Here is a 17,935-nt window from a genome sequence, read left to right on the forward strand (position 1 = left end):
GCTGTGACGCGGCAGGAACGCATATTAATCCTGACATTGTCACAACGTCGCAATTGTTGGGCGACATGGGACCGCGGCAGCGGCGTTAAAAGCATCGAGCCTTGAAAGCACGCGCAGGGAGACCAACAGAATGCTGTCAGTTTCTGCCAGCGCCCAAATAAATGATTAGATATATCTTTAGAATGTTTCAGGCAGAGTGCGCAACGGTGTGGTGACTAAAGCAAGATTTTTGGAGTGGTACGTTCAGCGAAAAAAAACACGATTCGGTGTTTTACGCCAGCAGTTATGTGAAAAGGTTGTCATAATAGGGTTAGTAATGAATTATTAAATGTTTCCATCATTAAAAACGATCCAGCTCTTCTCTAGTAATCTGCTAATAGGCGGGAATAAGTTGCGGTGTATTAGCCACTAATAAGTGCAGCATATTGCTTTTAGTTATTTTCTGTGTCCCGTTTTTATTTTCAGCCCGTTGCGGCAGCCTCACGAGGATATTCGTGCGAGCTGGCATGCACAGATGGCGCGTGGCGAAGTAAGCTGGCCGATAGCTGCACCTGGTTCGCGGTATCGCATGTTATGGCACCAATCCTGTATTATGTTCAGTCGACACCCCACCATGTTCAGGGCACAAAAAACTTTCATTGGCAACATATATATATATATATATATATATATATATATATATATATATATATATATATATATATATATATATATATATATATATATAGTCATATCATAAGCAGCCAACAAACACTGACACCAAGGACAACATAGGGGAAATTACTTGTGCTGAATAAATGGAATGAACAAACGATAAATTAATGGAAATTAAAGGAAATTGAAGTGGATAAAAAACAACTTGCGCAGGTAGGAACCGAACCCACAACCTTCGCATTTCGCGTGCGATGCTCTACCAATTGAGCTACCGTGGCGCTGTCTTCCCATCCACTTTCTTCGGTATGTATGTGTCCTAGCAGACCTATACCTATATATATATATATATATATATATATATATATATATTCAAAGCTGGATATCCACTTTACCAAGAAACGCGAGGAGTGGTACTCTGATGACTACACATCTTGCTTAACTTCTTTAGCGTTGCACGCTAATATATGAAACGCAGTATACATTGACGCTCACTCTGCGCATCAAGTCGTTCGACAGCTTCATCTCCGTAACAAGACGACGCCATCATCCACGGAACTACAGTGACAATCAGAGAGGCAGTTAACTATATTTTGCGATGGCCTCCTCAATCATGGATAGTCTTTAGTGAAGCGAAATCAGCTCCGCGGCTACTTAGAGTCGTAGTGAAAGAAAGCTTTTAAAGAGTGTCGGCTCTTCAGACTGCAGACCGATACACTTTAAGAGAAGGGTACGGCCACCATATTGCATTGCATTGGATTTTCATTCGCTGTGGGGCACACGGCAACGAACCGGCCGACGCCGTAGCAAAGAAAGTCCTCGAGGAACCACAGCCACTGCTTGCAATTCCTTTTTTCAAGAGCGAACGCCAACTGCCTTTTCTCAAGTGTCATCCAAAAAGCGACAGAAAAGCACTGGGACAATCCGGATAATCGCGATAGACGGCTCCAAAGATTGGACCCTACTGTTAAGTTTAGGCTACCGCCAAAAATTCAACGCAGGTGTTCCAGCTTTCTGCACGGACTTGGGCTGGTGGTGGCGTTTACGCGCGGCTACGTGCACCTCACATGACGCACCGAGTTTCCAGACTGTGAGCTGTGCAATGTGAATGAGACAATAGGTCATGTGGTGTGCTGTGTGACGTGGAAGAGCGACAAGAGTTGAGCCATAACTTTAACGCGCCTCGACAGCCGCCGCTTCGAAGGACGTTATTTTATGCCCTCGGCCAGACGTTAAACCGAGTTTTAAGACAATTCAGGCCTTGTTTGACATTATTTTTTTCCAAATGTATGGGCCAGGACAGTAAACTTTAGGTCGATCACACTGCTTTCTGTGTTTTACATCCTCCTTCTCTCGTCATCGCCACCCATCATGCGCCTCTTTGTTCCCTCTTTATGTCACCACAGCGCAGAGTATAGCTGGCTAGAGCAATGTACCTCAGGCCGACCTTTCTGCATTTGACATCATTAAACTTTTTTTTTATCTCTCTCTACTCTCCGTTCTGCTTAGACCAGTACATCTAGAGTATTGTGAGGTGCGCGCAGCTGTCAAGCAGAAATGCTAATGTGTGCGTGCAGAAAGCTCATGCCACCAGCAGAACCCAGAACGGTGCGTTGATTCCGGCAAAGCTGAATGAGCAGAGTGCGATGGCGGGTTTATTTAGCTTTGTTGATTTAATGTGATAGCGTTATTGACGGACCTCACACAATTTGCAGATATCCGTCTGACGAAAAAAAAAAATATAGAGCAGGTTTGTTCAACCGTGCAGTGCCAACACCGTATTTGGAGCGAAGCTGGGCCCATATTCACAAAAGGCTCCAACGCTAGTATTCTTCGTATAAGAGCAGTTAAATTAATTCTGTGGTTTTTACGTGCCAAAAGCATGATTTGATTATGAGGCACGCCGTAGTGGGATAATGTCGATTAATTTTGACCACCAAGACATCTTTAAAGTGCCACCCATGCACCGGACACAGGCGTGTTTGCATATCGCCCCCGTGGACGCCGCGGCCGGGATTCGATCCCGTGACCACGTGCTTAGCAGCGCAACACCGTAGCCGCTAAGCCACGGCGGGCGGGCGGAAGAGTGACTTCCGGCCAATCCTTTCGCTGGAAATTTTATTAACGAAGTCTGTTGGTCAATAGAAAACAGGCTTTATGAACGAAACGTTTTGGGAATTGGGCACCTATTCTTTTCGAACAGTGGTAGTAAGAGGTTCATATGCCTGTAAATAAATCACATACTTTTGTACAACCTGCTCGTATATGACTGTACCGTCGAAAACCTTGTCCGCATATAACGCTTTCGAGCACTTGTTAAGTAATTTTTGCAAAGGCAATATTTCAAGCGCATGCCGCTTACTTCTCAACAAAATTACCCATAGTATCAGTCCACTCCCCTATCCAATTTTTTCTTAACTTGATCTCAGGTGCATTCACAGTTCTCGTACGGATGCTGGATTAATTTTCCGTTGTATGTAAAAAGCATTTCTAAAGGTCCAGATTGCTTGCATGCGTAACTTTCTGCAAAGGCCGTAATTAGTTCCCAGACTTCTAACTTTGCCTACGTCCCTGTTTTCGCTAAATATAGATGAGGTGCCTTGTATAATTAACCGAGTACTTTCGGGAAACCTGCTACGACCTTCGTACGCCACCAACTTTGATCTCGGTGGTAGTTGTAGTTTTACCAGGACAACGGGATAAATTGTGTGCAGCTCGTAATACACTGTCGTAATTTTCCACAGCGCTTGCATACGTTATATACTGTGAATGGCATAATTACCGAAAGTTAATTATGGTCTTCGCAGTATAGCACGATCACAGTGTTTGTTGGTACTGCATAATCGATGTTTCCCAGCGCATGAGAAAAGTACCACAGGAAACTGCACACATAACGCTGATTACGCCAATCACTATGAACTTTGCCTACACATGTACCGCTCTACAGTGAACTGAAGACACGAGGGGAAACTCGCATCACGCAGGGAAAAACCATAAAAAAAACACAAGGGCTCAACAATCATTTATAACGCTCTTGTATAAGCGAGAAACGTTCAAATTTAGCAACGCACTGCATATAAGGAGCTCTGAAGTTCTACTAAATATACGTTGGGTATCTAGTGCATTTTTTATGAGTCTTGGAAACATAGTGAATAAAAGAATGATGACATTATGGGACGCTTGCATGGGTACATTTGCATGAAGACGCTAATTACCCTCCACAGAAAAGTTAATTTCCTTTCGCCCCCATCAATATGCTTGCTATTTCGACGGAGTGTAGACCCCGTGCCTTGCATACATCAGCGAGGAGACCGTGGAAAAGCGACCACATGTCTTGTACAGTGAATACATATTGAAAGAAGGCGAGTATTAGGTAATTCCTTTTAAATTACATAAATAACCTACACACTACAAAATTTGAGGACGCGTTACCCATCGACCGGCCCTCTGGTTCTCAAAATATGAAATACGGGCCGTTTTTGGTCCTTCCAGGAAAACGGAGAAACTTTTGAAGCATTTTATATAGCGCCTGCAAATGGGTCGAAAACGAAGGTTCATAATTTTTTTTTCCCCTAATTGACGTGCACCGAAACACACTTACCCGCATTTTGCCCTTAACATGGCTCATGCATTAACTAAATATAAATTTCGGTGTGTAATTTATTTTTTTTCCGGAAACGGTGAAAGCTCATGCAAACTTTTTGAGCGCTTCTATATAGGTGCATTAACAGCTTAAATGTAAAGTGTGGTCGGTACCCGAAGAAAGTGCAATCTAGCAGAAGCGCCTCGAAGCGCTGTCTCTCACGAGGAAAGAGAGCGACACGTTGGCACGTGCATGTGTCAGACACTATTAATGAGCCACTTTGGCACGTGGAGCGCTTAAAGACAGAGTTTTGTTTGGACCCACCGTTGCACACGCATTTCCTTGTAGCATTATAGCCGACAAACACCCGTTCCGAAGGCGTCTAACGGGACATTCTAGGCGTGTCGAGTGCACCCGATCGTGTCACAGTGTGAACGAAACCGCAAAAGAGAAACGACGCAAAAAAAGTGACTTTGATATATGCCCAGTAACTCACGCGGACAAAGCTGTTGAGACAACAAAATCAAAGTACGCTGTCGCATGTTATCGCTGCTATGTTAAGGCCTAGTTTTCTTTTTTTTTTCTTTTCCAGCAAAGCGCATTGCGCGTCTCTGGAGGCCTTTTGAACCTCTACGGGTGGGTCGGGCATCCACCGTTGATACGTTGACTGCATGACAACCGTGACAGCGCGAACCCGCATTGAATGCCCCTATAAGTGCAATCGCAATAATAAAGCAACGTAAGGATTGAAGGTGACCGTTGGTCGACGACGCACGTCCCCATAAGGGCAATTCTCAGGAAAGTCTTGCGAACAACGCTAGGATAGGCACAAGGCTCGGACGTGTGCGCAAGCATTTCCGGCAAGGCTCACACAATTCAGTGACCACTGGGTGAGAGCAAACTCCCAAGAAGCTGATTCTAACTCTGAACCGCAATGTTAGTTTTCTCGAAAGTCAGCTCAGCAAAAACACGATTTTAGCAACCCTTAAGCCATTGCGTGATGGTACACTGCAAAGTCCAAATTCTCACTACAGTAGGGTGCGAAATCTCTTTAAGCCCGCGATTATATCACCAATTAAAACGACATCAAATCGAGTTACGCTCTGCCCACCATGCTAGAGACGTTTTTCCGGAAGCAAATGCGAATGCATTTCTTAGGCAAAATAACAAAGTTCACTATAACCATGCCTTCCTTTGATGACTTCCCTGCAGAAACTTCTATTTTTTAAGCATTTGTGTCTCAATAAAATGTGCATAGATATAAAGAACCAAAAGCACATCATTATAAACAAAACGAATTTTAAGGAAACCTTTATGAAGCTAAGTAGGACAGGCTAGCCCTGCAGTATTCCTTAATTAAATTAAATTATGGGGTTTTACGTGCCAAAACCACGTTCTGATTATGAGGCACGCCGTAGTGGAGGACTCCAGAAATTTTGACCACCTGGGGTTCTTTAACGTGCACCTAAATCTAAGTACACGGGTGTTTTCGCATTTCGCCCCCATCGAAATGCGGCCGCCGTGGCCGGGATTCGATCCCGTGACCTCGTGCTCAGCAGCCCAACACCATAGCCACTGAGCAACCACGGCGGGTTGCAGTATTCCTTGCTGCAAATGTTTCTAAAGCTCATTTATGAAAGCAGACCATATTAACCCTTGGTGGTCCATGGTTCCTGTAGGAATCGCAATCTTTTGAAGCAAACCCGACGTTAAGGAAAACAAACAATACAATTATTCTCAGAATTGTGAGTGCCAGCAATGCTAATTACAAAATTTGTCCACTTCGCGTAGCAGATAAAGATTACTCGAACTGATATCTCGTGAGTTGCCATGGTTGCATCAGGCAATGGTTAGGTCTCTACGCCATATTTGGAGACTGTTTCCTAATGAATATAGCCCTACCTTGGCTGGCATAAATGAATCTTCAAACATTAGGGGGCAATATATTAACACCATTGCGAGTGTGAATTGTGTATTCTTAAGAACCACATGCTGGTTATAGTTCTGAGATCCTTCAGTTTATTTCGAAGAACTCCAGCGGGAGTCTTTCTGCTTTCCCTTGCCTTTCTTCGCTGAAATTCACGTATTATAAATTTTACTCATTATTAAAAAAGGTTTTTAACTAAATAGATTAGGATTTATTAAGATTCCGCAACGTCCTTGAAGTAGCTCGTACACTATATAAGTAAGGCTAAGGTAAGTGGATTCGGGCACATACCGACGATATCTTTACAAGAGGGGGTGCAACCCAAGGTAACGTTTCTATGCAATCGAGGGGGGGGTGCGCACTTTTACTAGTATACGATTGCGAGTAATGCTCACCATTCGCCATAAAGACGCGTAAACCCACAAAGAAGCAATGAAATAAGGTACATCTCACAGGTACGTCTGTGAGAGACACCTCTCCTTTTCTTGACAAACAAGGAACCACACAAAATGAACTGGCGCAGGAAAGATGCGCAGGAAGATCACTGCCAAGAACATGTAAACAAACAAAAGTGCCAATCTTTTCAGACAGCTAAGCTTCGTGCGTTGTCACTTAAGAAAACAGCTAACAGCCGCCCGTTTCCAGCAGGACGGGGTCTGTTAGCATCATGGTAACAAGACATCGTACAGTAACCTGAGTTTGACAATTGTTTCTAGTCAGTGATTTCTTTCCGCTAGTTGAACTGCATTATGCACGTGGGCGCTGCTAAGGTTACACGCAGGGGGACCCTGACGCCTAAGTACAAAACGGGTACGGACCCTGCGCTACGTCGGCGTCCAGTTCATGTATAAAGCCAGTGTCCCTTTGTGTGCCGCCCTTAGCAGTGCGGCAATAAATAATAGTCATGTCATACAAATTAGCCCTTGTCCGACACACTTCTAAACACTAGTTGAAGAATACGTAATGACACGCCACGTCTTGGAAAAGAAGAACCCTTTATCGTCCGGCACGTATTTAACGCAAAAGTTAGGCTTACTTAGGACGAATTTTTAGACACAAATGTTTACTTATACCTTCGCTGTAGCAATGCATTCGTACACGTTAGCTACAACGACATGCTTCACGGTACAGGGGGCCATATGTGAAATTACAGTACACGAGAATTTTCAAGTTCAGTCAAAACGTCTACCCATTTGAACTTATGAGGTCACTCGATCGATCAATCAAAAACTGCGAGTTGTACTGGTCCGGGCAACGTCATGATGTTGACAGGTGTCAGGTGTCTGCATGCGTGTGTACGACACATGAATAATTATTCCAGCCCGAAGCTGATATAATTACAAGCAGAAACACTGCAACCTATATCCCCCCGCCCTTCTCGCATAAGATGGCCACATAGCGCATATTTTTCACACACTCACCCGTGGCCAGGGAGTACCAGTTTGGGTAGGACACAGAAGGGAAGACGGGCAGAAGACGTCCAGCCCGAAAGCCTTGCTTCTCCATCAAGCGGAAGCCCGCGTAGTTGGCTCTGTCCACGTAGTCCCATCGAAGGCCATCAACAAGGAACACGACGAGCTTCTTTCGGAACACGGGTTGGAATGAACCGCTACGTTTACTCCTGTCTATGGGCCGCTGCTCATTTCCATGGGTAACTGCCTGTCCCCCATTACTCAACAAAATGAAGCTCAGGCTAAAGACCAGGAATACCAAAAACTCCAGTCTAGTGCCCCAAAACGAGGCCATAGATTAAAAAGTCTGTATATCCTTCTCGAGCGCAAGAAAAGTTTCTCGAGAGCCCCAGCAGAGTTATGCTAGCCGCTGTTGGGACTCCTGGCTTAGACAGAAGCGAAGGTCGTTTAGAACGAGCGCAACATAGCGTACCCTGTAAAGAATGCCGTTGCCCTCTGGGCATCGACTCTCAGCATGAGAGTCGCTCAAATTCCCGGCTTGCCTGTTATTTTGCGGTTATTCGTCGTCACCCAAAAGCTAAACAACATGCACGTTGTTAGTGCGGCTTGTTACAAAACTTACATTCTTCTGCTGGAAGCCAGTATAAACATTCGCGAGTAAGATCACGTGCTTACTGTCGCCGCTTCGATTACCGTGGAACACAAACATCCGAAAGCACTTTCGCAGTCGAGTAATAAGCCGCATACTGTGGCCTTCGGTTATTATTTTTTTTTTTGCTATAGAATGTGTTTGCGTTATCATCTTTCAGTGAGTCAGGGGAGAAACTTGAAACAGCAGGCACTGAACAGTTTGTTAACTGCTGCTATAGGAGCGAACAGACGTTGCCTCAGAGGAGGAGCGCAAAAGCCCGATAACCGAAGTATTATTGATAGCTTGAACTTTTCAACTCTTAATCTGCGTTATCACCAAATATACATTGTGATTAACAGTACTCAAAAACGTATATGCTCCTACTAGGCCCGAGGATAAAAAAATGTTTAACGATTGCTCCTGTTTCTGCTTTTTGACAGACTGGTCTCGCAATTTCACGTCATAGCACGTCGTGCTTTATAATTTCTGACATACTCCGGTTTTTCGAGCATACCTTACGACCTATGAAATTCTAGTAAGCAGTCTGGAATTGACTTCCCCAAGAATTATTTCATTAACATCTCACTGTTTGAACGACGTATGAAAATTGTTACGAGCCACCTTCTTAGACTAGCGAAGAAAATGGTCAGCGGGGCGTTGCGCGTGTTCAGCTATCTTGGCCATCTCTGTAAATAGCGTGCTCATAAATCGTGTTTGCCTTTTCATCTACTGGCCCCGTCAAACATTGACGGAGGGGCCAGGTATTCTCGCCAGACAACGGAACTCTAAAGCGGTCGGCCCTGCGGTGCGACCACCGTGGCATACCAGCCGGAATCTGTTTCTGTGCCGCGAACCACGATTGCGTTAGCCACACCCTCGAGGCCGTCGAACGTTCAACGGGACCGATGACATCGAATTTGACGAGTGGCTGACGCAATTCGAATGGAAGAGCGATCACAATCACTGGGACCTGACGGTCATGTTGGCAAGTGTGGTCTTGTATCATAGTGCAACGGCGAAGTTATAATCTGACAATTATGAGGCCGAACATGGGTGCTGTGGTATACTTAAGCTAAAGGGGGGGGGGGGTGCTCCGTGATCTACTCGGTAAGGACTCCAGTCGAAAAATCGCTGCGAAGACACATTTGTCAACTCGAGCCAAAACGCCCACTGAGTCATGCCTGCCGTACATACAGGATGTGCTGGCACCGTGCCCTCACGCTGAGAGCGACATGCTAGATTCTGGCAAGGTTGAGCACAGTCTTAGCGGATGGCGCATTCAATCTGCTCACGTGTGGGAATTGTGCTATCGTTGATGCTATGAACGAGGAGCACCAGCGTTTCGAGCAGGCCAAGAGCCACAGTGTTGAAAGACCCTTCGCCCGGTTTTCCAACACCGGCGCGAGGTCTTTGTGTGAAGAGTGGCCGCCATCTCAACTTTCAGCCCCTTAGGCCGAATCAACCAGAGTTGTATGCCTCAAAATCGAAGATATGGCTCCAACTAGCCCCTTCACTAACAGTAACGCCGGTGAATCGAACACACCACCAGTTCCGCTCGTCCAAGTCATCGTTCGAAACAAACTCGCGAATTTCGCCGTTCACGATGCTTGCGTCCTGGATAGTCGTTCGCTCCTGTGGCCCAGACATCCCTCCCTCGTTAACAATGGTTTGCTCCATGATCTGGAAACCACGCTGATTGGACAACTGGAGACGATCGTTCTGTCTGCTTTAATTGCCGCCATGTCGGGCACGTTGCTCGCTATTGTAAGAACCACTGGTCGTTCCCGCAACGTACACCATCCTTTGCCTATGCTCGCCGCATTGGACGCAGCCCTGTTGAGCCACTATCTGCGGCACATACATACGATCCTGACGCTGCCCCGACATGGTCCAGCCACTCGCCGCCACCGAGATATGACCAGTCGCATTCCCAACCTTTACGCCGTCCGTCCTCCCACTCCCCGCCACGACGCCACGCGACGTTGCTGAACAACCATGGCTCCTGCGCTCTGGAAAAGTAGACGATGCAGCACCCGGAGCTAACACTGCATCGCCGACTCTGCCCCAAAACCCACTAGTTCCTCTGCCGACTCGATGATCTATGCAGGAAATTGGCGCTTTTAGCGTGAGCACCACTGCACTTGTCGACACCGGGGCTCACATTTTTGTCATGAGCTTTGGTCTTCGTCGTCGCCTAAAGAAGGTGGTCACACATGCTTTGTACCGCGCTGTATAAGAATGGCTGACAGAAGAACTCCTGCCGTCCTTGTAATGTGCACCGGCCACATCATCATCGCCGGTCACTCAACTTCCGTTTATCTGTCGTTCTTGAAAAAATGTCCTTTGGCGTTATACTTGGTATGGATTTTTCCAACAACTTATCCTGCCTTAACTTACTATACGACTGGCCTCCTGCAGCTCGAATTGCTTTACCTATCCGATGATCAAACCACGCCTTCGTCCCGTCCCTGCTCTCTCGACAATGTGCGCATGCCCCTTAAAGCCGTCTTGTATATCTACATGATCTCCAGCCCTCCTGTGTCTGATGGCAATTGCGTGATCTCCCCGGTAAGGGGCATTCTGCTCGCCAAAAATGTCGCGGTGCCTGACACGCTGGTGACTGTACCGGCAATCGTATCTCCTTTCCCATTTTATACTTAAGCGCCTCTCCATGATTAATAGCTGCACGTATATCACTCGCAGCCACCGCTGTTGCCGTTGGATCCAACCAGTCCCTTCATCCTTCATTCGCGCCACAACTAGCTCGCCACGCGATGCCTTTGTCCGAATGATCCCTGCTGGCCTTTTTCCTGCTCAAGCTACCGACCTTCGCCGCCTGCTCCAGTGATACCATAGCATTTTCGACTTGGACGATTGTTCTCTTAGCCAAACGTTTGTTGTCCAGCATCACATTTACACATGGGACGCGAGCCCTGTCCGCCGCCGTCCATATCGTGTCTCCCCCGTCTAACGTCTTGTGATTCAAGGTGAAATTGAGAAAATGCTCACAAAAGGCGTTATCGCACCTTTTTCCAGTCCGAGGGCGTCACCGCGGTGCTAGTCAAAAAGAAAGATGGCAGCTGGCGCTTTTGAGTTCACTACCGACGCTTGAACAACCCGGCGCGCAAGGACGTGTCCACACTGCCCCAAAGCGATGAGTGCTTGGAGTGCCTCCACGGAGCCACATATTCGCATAACATTCCATGCGACTTATTGACAACTTGGGCACGACAGCGTGCAACTATAATCCAAGAACGTAAAAACAGGGGTTAGCGCTCATAACAAACACCACCATTTTGTTTACATTAGCAAACTTTCACATTAGGGTGGTTACTCGGTTAACAACATCCTTTCGACAGAATGTATTCTGCGTGAACGAATTCCTTCCTTGCGAAAAGAGAAAACAGCCAGTGGGCCGCCGGGGAAGTTTTCTGAGGGAAGCGATCGCTCCGGAATGTCAGAGAGCGGGCTAGCGAAGCCAGTCAGCGTAAAACAACACGGCTCGAAACGACCCGGCCGTGTACAAGAACGACGTCATAGTACGCTGGTAAGAGAAAGCAACTTGACCCGATTGACACAGAGCTACTGAAAATAAAAATTAAAGGGCGCTCACGTGAGCTGACAGGAAGGACGACAGGACGACACCGTAGCACGAAAATGAATTTTTGCTGTCTACTGGTACACTACTAGACTATACCTCGGTTCTCGTTGTAGCGTGTCACCCAGTCCTTCTTCGAGGCGTCCTGTTTCAGAGCTCTTTTACTTTCTTAAGCTGTTGCACACGTGGCGCTCAATGTTAGAACCAATTTCAGTATTTTGTTCACTAAGTGATTTTTAGCACCTGTGCTTTATTTTCTGATCATACCAGTGTGAATAGTGTTACTAGTGTATATTGCATAGCCGTCTCGAGAGCTGTGTGCTTGTTGCTTGCTTTTAGTTTTGCTCAAAAGCCCAGGAAAATATAAACCTTTCACGCAGCTCTCTGTTATCCACAGTGTTGATGGTAGGAAGCCGCAGCAAATTATTCTTGTTTCCACTGCGTCAACGCAAGAATGATGTCTTCTGCGGTATGTGCCACTGGGTTTTAGTTTGCTTTAAATTTTACATCTTCCCATTAAAACTATAAAATTTCACGATATTTCATATGGCTTCGGTACGGGGTTTCATGGTATCCTTGTGCAGAAACTATCATCATGTGGACCGGTCCTGGTGGTAGTGCAGAAATAGACCAGGATCAATGGCATTTACGCCTGTGGGCCCGGGGGCCTGGAACGCGCCATTGAACTACCATTGTCACGCCTGAGACGCGAAGAGGTACCAGGCACTAGTGTAAGAACAGAAGTTCTTGAAAAAAAAACATTTGTGCAACTGTCTAAAAGCATCTTACTAAGAAGGATGACCATGGAGCGAAGCTGTGTATGATGGGCCCCTTAATTACGAACTGCAACTCCGCCGCAGGGTCGGCGCGGCATTGCACTGTCTTCGGAATTGGCCCACGTATGGACAGTGCTTAATGCCTGCTTCACCTCCACCGCGGATGGGCGCGGCATTGTACTATCTTCGGGATCGGCCCACGTATGGGGAGTTTTTTTGCTTACAACAACGACACAAAAACTTCCTTGGATGTTAGAGGTAGAGCAAGCGTTAAGCACGTGAGCCGATCCCGAAGATAGTGTAATACTGGCGCGACCTGCGGTGGAGGTGAAGCAGGCATTATGCACTCCCCATACATGGGCCGATCACGAAGATAGTTCAGTGACGGGCTGACCCGCGGCGGAGGTGCAGTTCGCCATTAAGGGGCCCACATACACAGCTTCGCTGGCCATCCTTCTTTACAGAGTGGAATATGGCACTGAATTCTTTTCCACGGCTCGCTCGTTGACGTAACTCGGCGCAACAGCGAGAACGCACTCATGCCGCTGCTCACGCATTGGCCGTCGTCGTCTTCTTCCCCAGTGACTTCGTTGCCGCGCATCATTCCAGCGTAGAATTTACCTTCTTTTAAGTCGTCGTAATGGGGAGGCCGCGTTTACGGGAGTATGAGCCATTGCTTAAGGGAGCATGAGCGATTCATTGTACTGCGTGACGGGCAAATTTATTAACGAAAGTGATACGCGGTGATGCGCGCATGTGTGTGCGTCCCTTTATCGTGACGATGACCTCGGGTTAGGGGGGGGGGGGGGTTCTGTAAGAGTGAACGTAGTGGTCTGCCCATTACGGCCGCTGCTGAATGGCTGGGGTGCTCCTAGCTCGTACAGATGCATCCAATGAGCAGTGGCCGAAATGGACAGTGCACTAGATCGACTCTTACAGAATACTCGCCCTGGGCAGTAATTATGTTCGTACCTTTGTTCAAAATTCTGTGCCACCTCTACGTCGTGTGCTAAACAGCTTCGCTGGTCACTCACTTTCACAGCGTGAAATGGCTCATGAATTTTTTGCAAGTATAGACACTACAGCATATGATTTCTACGCAACTGTTTCATTTCATTTCATTTATTAATACTGTCAGCCTCATTGAGGGGCTATAACAGGAGTGGAAAAAAAACGGAACTGAACAGCAAAATAAGTAGTACAGTACATATTGAAAACCATAGTTATACATTAGTTAAGAGGAAAAAAAAAGATCATCTCGTGAAATGCACACATAAGCAACACTTGCATTATTCATGCAACCATTCTATGCAAATCACGAGTGCTTCACCTTACGTAGAAGTCAATTACAGTTGAGACTGACAATCTTTTTTTTTTCTTTCGACTATACATGGCGGCTTTTTTGTGAGATCTTAAGGTTCATTGTAACCTGGCTCCCATTCGTGGGCAACATCACCGCGTAACAACCGCTACCACTCCCTCTGTCCACGGAAAAGCTGTCTCTAACACTATGCATTTTCAATTGCGAGCCTACTGTACATGGATGTTGAAGGACTTGATGACACCCAATTGCTCAACTCGCGCGCTCGTGTCTGGGCTTCTGCGACCGTTTCACTTGATGGCCCGAATGCATGGAATTGTCGTGCGGATGTGGCGTGCTTTGAAATGGAAGTCCTATAACGCAATAGGTCAGATGTGTTACTCAGCTTCGTGCACCTGTGCGACGTTCATTCCCGTTGTAACGACACGTTGTTCAGTTTTGACATAATGTTTTTGCTCTGTTCTGTGTTATGTGCAGCCATTTCGTAGAAATTCAGTGGACTGCTTTCATGAAGTGTTGATGCGCCTTGTTCGACTCTCCCCACGAGATCAATGTGTCGTTTCCGGCGTCTCCTGGTGAACGTCTTCTGTACTGATGCAGTGGACGTTTAAGAATTCCATTTGTTTACGACTGCGACTCCTGTCTCTAGAAAATCACAAATAGATCCCGTCGTTCCTGATCTGTAGTTCTCTGTCTTTCGACATTTCGTTCAGCTCGCTTTTAATCCGTATGCCTTGTGGCAGGGCTGTTTACGAGTAGTGGTATACTGTCACTTCGATATTTATTTTTTTTTTGCTACGATTTAGGACTACTTGGCCTCCGTATTTATATACAGCTTCTGGAATAGCTTCCGTGATCCATCTGCTTCTCGAAAACCCGTCACAGCGGCCATATTTGCAGGTTCGTTCAAGTATATCAATTTATCTCATCACCATAGCACTTTATCTTTAGGAGATTGAATTCACCCTCAAAATTTCACGCAAGAAATTGTGAATCTTTCAAAACAGACGTGGTCCTAGGATTGAGTAATGCCAAAGATAACCAAATTAGTTCATTAAGCGGGCACAACCTGCAATCTACAGACGGCAAGACCATTTTACACTACCGCTATACACTTATCCCAACCACTGATAGACAACGGACAACAAGGTTTCGAAGGCAATGCACTATCAGATATGGATGCTCAGCAACAAGCTTTGTGCAGCTTGAGCTTGTCAAAGAAAAAAAAAGCGTGTCCTCTGAAGCGTTCCCACGCGCCTCGTAAACATTTGTCGTAGGACGAGGCTCACGTTACGTATAACTTACATCTACAAAGTCATGACATTTTGGAGGTGCAAGTCCGTGTAATTAAAATATTACGAATGCAAGACGACAAAGTACGTCAACACAAGCGACAACTAAGTCAGATCGAGATTTGTTCCGATATTACTGCATGGAGGAAAGCGTATTACGAGGAGCTCATCAGTAGCTTTAAGTCCTCAATTGGAAAGCGTTCTGCGTGGCACTTCTGAGCTAAAAAGGAGCTGCAAATTCGGCTCGCCAGTGTCGAAGAAGCCCGCCGCCAACCGTCACTAGCATGTCTGACAATCTCAAGAATAAGAACAAGAAGAATGTATTTATCCATTCAAGAAAATAGAGGGAGGCTGGAAACAAAAGCGAAATAAATTCGCTTTACAGCCATTCGAGCCCCTATTCGCATGACACTTCAGATACAAAAACAGCAGTTTGAATTTATAATTTACATTACACGCCATCAGAGGGCTACATACAGTTAGAACAATGTATTTGCTTAGATATTCAATCACACAAGCTATGCACAATGTCAAAACAAGAAGGCAAGACAATGCATTATGCAGAGATCATTGCACACACAGGAATCAATCGCATTCAGTTCAAAAAAAATAAAGATAAAAATTTTTAATATGTAGCATATCCAAATTGAATATAAAGTGAACCAGGAACCCGTTCGTGGTTCCGAACTGTTGATATTTCTTCAGACTTTGTCAATGACCGTGATTTACTTCAACCTGTGTCTTACCCGACGAACTTTTGTAAAAGCTTATACTATCCAAATTTATGTACGTACACGCTAAATCAAGCGCGACAAAGAATTTCATTTTCTATCAATCAGTCAGAGTCTGTAACCCCAAAGAACACAATAAAAAGCGAGCAAGAGGTTCATGAACAGGAAGCCTGAAAAGTTAGTGGGCATGATTCTTGGAATTTCAAAAGGAACGGACGAGCAGCAGTGAGAAGTGCGATATACATAAAGTATTTGAAGATGATAAGAGCTTGTACTGACAACACTGTTTTAAACAGGGGGATATGGGATGGAAATACCATTTTTCTCAATGAACCGCAGGAAAGAGGGCATTATAAATTCAGGATGGCGGGAAAGGCCTTCTGAATGGCGTCATACAAAACGGCATTTTCATTTTGTTCACCTGGAGAAGAACTAGTAACAAAAATTCTGCAGAAGCTTCTGTGGGAGTTCTCGAAGTATGTGTTGTCAATGTTATGGAACTTGATCTGACCAGTATAAACGACAACGCTGCGGCGACACAAAATGCTGCGGACAGCAACGCAAAGTGGATTGATCCCGCAAGCAAACTACTGCAGGTGGCGGGCCCAGGTGCGCTGACGGCGTTCTGATCATTAAAAGCAGTTATCGCCTTTTATCGTCTTACCCATCCGCGTCGCACCATTATCGACCAAGATGAACCGTACTCGGCCGGCACAAGGGAGGAAAGTGGGAAGGTAGCGCGCCGTCTACCTCCACGGTGCGCAAAGCGTCTTCCTCCTCCCAGCTCCGGGTTGGGGGAGGGAGGGGGTGCCCGTTTTGCTTTGGCGGCGGCTGCGTACGGCCAACACCACCTAGATTGCACAAGGCCTGTGCACTCCTATCCATGACGTCATGCTGCCTGGCCCGACTGCCATAGAATCTAATGGGGATGCTCCCGAGTAAGCAACAGTGACTTTGACGTCGCCGCTTTCGTCACGCCAGCCTTGGCAATGGAAATTTCGGGGCAAGTAGCATGACGTCATGGAGCGTAGTGAACAGGCCTTGTGGTATCTAGGTGGTGTTGGTACGGCGCAGCCCGCGGGCCTTATCTTGAAAGCGATCTGCGAAGGGGGGAGAGTGTGAGTGCGAAAGGGGGTGGAGGGGGCTTCATGAGCGCTGTGTTCTCGCCGCTTAGATCGCGTTGAAGCAAGACGTAACACAAAATGGAATTCGCTCGCTGCTGCGGGCCCTATTTGAAAGCGTTCGTCTTACGAGACGGGCGGAGGGATGGACGGACGGGTAGAATGGGCGGCGGAACGGTTTTTCTAGTTCGGTAAGCAAAGAAACGCTTACGCACATAAACAACTAACTCAACTGTTGAGCTCACTTAAAGCTATTCCGACTAAATCTCTCCGAAGCAAGCTGAAAAAAAAATGTTGCCATGGAAGCAGGAGGTGAGGAACCAAAACGTTGAAATGTAATGCGTATTGTTCTTTCCATAACACTTCCTAAAAGAATATCGCGGATGCATCGATAGTATGGTCCCTCTGGCACTTCAGTAACATGAGAGCCTTAGCAGCAAACATCACATCAATACGCCATGGTGGTACATCACCTAATATCCATTAAATATGTTGTCATGCATGACTTCATAAAATAAGCTACCATAAAACCAACGCATTTGCTCGTACGCTGGCAGACGATTCGGGGCAGTCTGTTTTGGGGATATATAGGGGGATGGACCTAAAACGAAAAAGGTTTTTAGCTTCGTATATTATTTTGTTTGGTTGACACCCTGCTCCATCCCTATTTCTTGCTGTGTTCATGTTACATGTGCGGTTTTATATTGAATAATAATAATAATAATAATAATAATAATAATAATAATAGGAACATGCTTATCTTTGGAGTTCTCTAGTATGTCACCAAGGCACAATGCAAGTACTGGGGTTAAAAGAGGAGAATAAAAGTGTTGATTTTCCATGAGCCACATACTATACTATGGTAAGCATGGTGTTATAACTAGGTGTTAAA

General features: G+C 46.0%; 1 protein-coding gene across 1 annotated transcript in view; it reads right to left on the reverse strand.

Annotated features, from left to right (window-relative positions):
- The window catches only part of LOC139059935 (glycerophosphocholine cholinephosphodiesterase ENPP6-like), a 34,586-nt gene extending 26,466 nt beyond the window's left edge, over positions 1-8,120 (reverse strand). The window contains exon 1 of the mRNA XM_070538562.1: positions 7,583-8,120. Coding sequence (XP_070394663.1) covers positions 7,583-7,907 — 325 coding nt within the window. The 5' untranslated portion in view covers positions 7,908-8,120. The remainder of the gene's footprint in view (positions 1-7,582) is intronic.
- Between the last annotated feature and the right edge of the window lie 9,815 nt (positions 8,121-17,935).

This window comes from Dermacentor albipictus, chromosome 5, assembly GCF_038994185.2.
Source record: "Dermacentor albipictus isolate Rhodes 1998 colony chromosome 5, USDA_Dalb.pri_finalv2, whole genome shotgun sequence".
NCBI lineage: Eukaryota > Metazoa > Arthropoda > Arachnida > Ixodida > Ixodidae > Dermacentor > Dermacentor albipictus.